This window comes from Phytophthora infestans, genomic scaffold (genome assembly GCF_000142945.1).
Source record: "Phytophthora infestans T30-4 supercont1.21 genomic scaffold, whole genome shotgun sequence".
In the NCBI taxonomy this organism is placed as follows: Eukaryota; Oomycota; class Peronosporomycetes; order Peronosporales; family Peronosporaceae; genus Phytophthora; species Phytophthora infestans.
This window is the reverse complement of record NW_003303738.1, coordinates 690,101-694,611: the sequence shown is the minus strand read 5'-3', so window position 1 is coordinate 694,611 and position 4,511 is coordinate 690,101. Positions and strand designations below refer to the sequence as shown.

The following is a 4,511-nucleotide window of genomic DNA, read 5'->3' as shown; positions in this document are numbered from 1 at the left end:
TAAGAGCAAGACAAAAAAGAAAGAAGCCGAATTGGACGGGTGAATCCACTATTTGCAAGGGTTTACGACGAAGCCATGAAGCACGAAGTGATTGCCAACTCGCCCTGCCAGACTACCGATCGCTTTATTCTCATTCCCCTGTATCTGGAATCGCACTGATATGTAATAGTATTTGATTACGAGAATGGAAAGCACTGCTATTTGATCCCATGCAGGCGTTAAACAACTACAAGTAAATCTGCAATTCTGATCATGTATTTCTTAGATAACGTAGTGAACCTCGACCCAGTTCACCAACGAGCACCCCGCCAGGGAGATACGAATAGTTGCAGCCTGCTGAAACTGTTTTTCTTTGAATGTGCTGTGCGTGGTATCCCGGTTCCCAAGGTGTCCAGGGAACAAGTCAAGTATCTTCGCTTTCGGTACTTCTTCTTGACTAGCAAGAGAGTATTCTACAGAAAGCCAGACGCAGCCACGGATGATGCATAACTGCGCGTAATACATTGTCGTCTTAATTGAATTCGTGGGAAGCTCATGTCATGCTCATGCAAGGCCTGCATCGGTTGTGGTGTCGGGGCTTTTGGCAGACACGGAGTCTAGAGCTCCACATACGGCTAGAACTGGCGATTGCAGAGTATCTTGGTAAGCAAAAAATAGCACCCCTTGTTTGTGAATCTGTGCAGTGCTGTTGGTAGCACTCCCTGCCACCACAGTACCAGCCCACTCAGACACTGATCGACACGAGATTTTTTTGCAAAGTCGTCTTCACATTCATACAACATTCGCGCAACCGTTCCTAGAATCTCAGCGAACCGCCTTATTCGTTGAGAAATCAAATCGTACTTAGCAGTATATATTTCGTACCTACATGTTTTAGTACGTACTTAGCATGATTAACCCTTTCACTACCAGATATTTTTAGGGGTCCGTCTGGTACCCATAAATCGTCGAATGAGCGACAAGTACATATTAAAAATTAACCTATTGGCGATCTGCTGCGTCCAACGTGATCGCATGCAGAGTGACTTACGGTACTCCTCAAAATTCAAAATTTCAAGCTCGTGATGGTCATTGGAGAAGCCCCCTCGCGGACCTGCCGCTACTGCGACGACGAGCCGTGTGAGTGAATCCAGTACAGCAGGGACATCATAGGAAGCAGACTACGCATGCTCTCTTGTAGTCACAGACGTCTTACCTCTCGCCAAATGACACTAACGCTAAGTCAGCACTACTACTACAAGAAGTACGGTCATTTATCGAAGAAGACACGGATTCGCCTTCCTTTTTGTGTGGAACGAGGAATCCAGCGGCTCAACAGCACTATTAGGTATATTAAACGGTTATTACTCTGTTTCCTTAGGTAGCTCAAGCTCATTCAGATATGTGATCGTTCTGTTCTTTTTCAGCCGTGTGTACTATCGGATCACCTCCCGCGGCGGAACAAACGGCATCCAGCGCTGAGCGAGCCGTGAGCGAGGTTGATGTCAGTGTGTGGCGGTAGTGGAAGGCACTGAAACATGCCACGTGAAAACCCCTATGCCAGCCCGTACATCCAAACAGAGCTTTCTTCGTGAAGTCCCGCAGTGAGCATAGATAACACGTAAGTTTTCGAGTCGAATACCGTCGAGAGTTTGGCGTTATTGCATGGACGCTATCATCGGCCCCCACGACGTCTGCTATTGGCTTGCTAGGTGACGGCTCACAGCGACGCTCTTTTGCGAGCTTGGCTCTCTGCACAGCTGTTGCTTGAAGTCGCGGAGCTTCACCCGCGCTGCTTTAGGTCCTGCAACCTTTTTGAATAGTGAAAACGCATTGATGAGCGCTAAATCCAAGGACCACGTCAAAATACTTATTGATAGTCGCTGCTCCTTTCGGTGAATTGGATTGGTGCTCCTAATTTGATCTACTCGATCCACACCGTTCATGAACAATTTGTACGCGACCACCATTGCTGGGACGTGGAATGTTTTGCGATGCAGCACGCTGTCTAGTGTCCAACGCCGCAGCCATATTGCTTCATCAGAGTCACCTGATAGTACACGCTGAGAAGGTGTACCAGCCAAGTCGTTCGTGTAGAAAACTACGGTAAGCTTGTCTCGAAAGACGATATATCCCGCATTAGGAGCGATAGCCATCGGTGCTATATACTGCGTCCTCTGGTGCGGCAGTAATTTCTTCTGAGCTCTTTTATGCTTCTCTTGTTGTCTCTGCCAGTCCGATGGCACGTCTACCGCCGCAACCATCTCCCATGAACCCCGTTCAGCTTTGTCAATCCTAGTTTTAGCCGCTTCTAATCCCATTGCATTCCACTTACCCTGCAGTGATATTCGCACCGTACGCAACATCTTCATTTCACCATCAGTAAATGCCGATAGCGTCTTTGCCAAATTGTGTCTCGTATAGAAATGATCACAAACTAGCAGCCGGTGGCCACTCGCTGCCTGATGTGTTTTCGTGAGATGGCCACACATTGCGATCCAGAGCGCGCTAGCATCTTTTCGATCCATGGGAATGTCGGCACGCTCGAGCGTCCTGAATAGTGCCGAGCGTAGCCCAGGAAACAACCCGACGTATCTCTCTGCAGGAGACGTTCTCGTTCGGTTACCAGATCCGTTATCCCACACTGAGTACGCATATAAACTCTCCCATCCCACCACAGCATAAAAGCGCACACCATATTTATCTGGCTTCGAAGGCATGAATGTCTTCGCAGCCGATCGAGCTTTTGTACGAACTGTGTTCTCGTCGAGGCTCACAGCCTCTACGGGTACTGCAATTGCAGCGAGCTTTTCCTGGATCTGAGCCATAAGGCGCCGGCTGCGCCATAGTGGATCCTGTTCTCGCCGGTCAACAGAGACACTATCTGGTGCGTGAACCTGAAAGCGCGCTCTAATGCTCTCAAGTCGATTTCTTGGCATGGTCAACGCGAAGTCGGATTGGCCCATAAATACTTACGCGACCAGAGCTCCTTGATCTCTGTTACAGGGTTGGAACTCATGGATATCTCCGATCCTAGATAGGCATCAAGTTCGTAGACAGTGGCTTCAGGTTTCCCTTTATCTTTTAGCATTGCGTTGGTCCAACTGTGTAGCGAATCTCTGAATTCTCTCGTGAAGAAAAGCGAGAAAAGACTCAGCTCACCGCGGTTTTTGTAGGCAGCACTCACTTCTCCGTTCCGTAAAATGTGTAGCCCGCTGTGCTGAATGATTCCATCTACATACGCGTTGCCAGTTCTACCAGATATTGGCATCGTTTTCTCAGCTGATGACGCTGATTCGCTATCCGATTCTGTTGCGATGTCGACCTCCTCGTTTGACAGGACGGCAGCAGCGCTGTCTTCCACCTTGTCAATCGTTATTTTGCACTCTTCTAGCAATGGACATATCTGAACTACTGAGCAACAACGACGATGAAGCCGACTGGGAATTCGAGACATTCCCAGTCGGCTTCATCGTGACATTCCCAGTCGGCTTCATCGTCGTTGTTGCTCAGTAGTTCAGATATGTCCATTGCTAGAAGAGTGCAAAATAACGATTGACAGTGAGAGAAGTGAAAATTGGTGGCAACCTTGGGGCCACAAACTATTATGTCTTAAGCAGTAATGCTACGGAGATGTGTTGATACGGGTCCGGTGAGGACCTGTTAGTCCTTGTGCGCTGTAGACCTAAACCCCGCTGGGGGAGTTTTTACCAATCAGTAATGCTTGTGTATCCAGTTACAGGTCTGCTGCGGACATGTAACAGCGCACAATTTTGTCGGTAGTGAAAGGATTAAGTTACGAGCCATTAACCAACATCTAACCGGTTGGGAACGGCTGGTGATAGTTGGTGATGCTGGTTGGGATCGATGTATCGGCCATGCAATCAGGTAATGGACTCTAACGCGAGCCTTATTATAAACCGTGATATCAACCGGAAAGTATCAAGGCTCGAAACTGGTGCTATGGATGAATATTGAAACAGGCCAATTGTCTTGTCCGGCTGTGGGGCAGGTCGTACAGCTGCACCGTGCTGCGCTGCGTCGTTCGTGTCTGGCAGCCGATGACTCACTGAAATGTACTCTTCTGTTGGCCGACAGGAACCACTTAGTTCCTGCGCCGGATCGTCCACTCACGTGTCCGCTCCTATTTATATTCAGGTAGCTACTAGCCGACTTGCTAATACTACTTCGAGTCCTTCTACGAATTCTCACACTCCTCGCCTTCGTCCGTCTCACACTCACGTACGTCTCCTCGCTCACGTACGCGTCCTTGCTCACGTCCGTCTCGCACTCACGTACGTCTCCTCACTCGTGTACGTCTCCTCGCTCACGTCTGTCTCGCAATGCCTCGTCAACTCGCCGCACTCGTGTACGTCTACTCGCTCACGTCCGTCTCGCAATGCCTCGTCAACTCGCCGCACTCGTGTACGTCTACTCGCTCACGTCCGCCTCGCACTCGCCACTTGTGTCTCACGGCGCAAGTTCCCAACTGAGCCAGTCTCGCGGTCGTCGCACGCCCTTAAGTGAGTCCA

The 4,511-nt window shown here is 49.4% G+C and overlaps 1 protein-coding gene across 1 annotated transcript; it reads left to right on the top strand.

Moving 5' to 3' along the window:
• Nucleotides 1-3,954: 3,954 nt before the first annotated feature.
• Nucleotides 3,955-4,472, top strand: PITG_11871 (uncharacterized protein; the record flags this gene model as incomplete). The annotated part of the gene is made up of 1 exon (XM_002901308.1): nucleotides 3,955-4,472. One exon carries the CDS (start codon nucleotides 4,323-4,325, stop codon nucleotides 4,470-4,472), a length of 150 nt encoding a protein of 49 aa, XP_002901354.1.
• Between the last annotated feature and the right edge of the window lie 39 nt (nucleotides 4,473-4,511).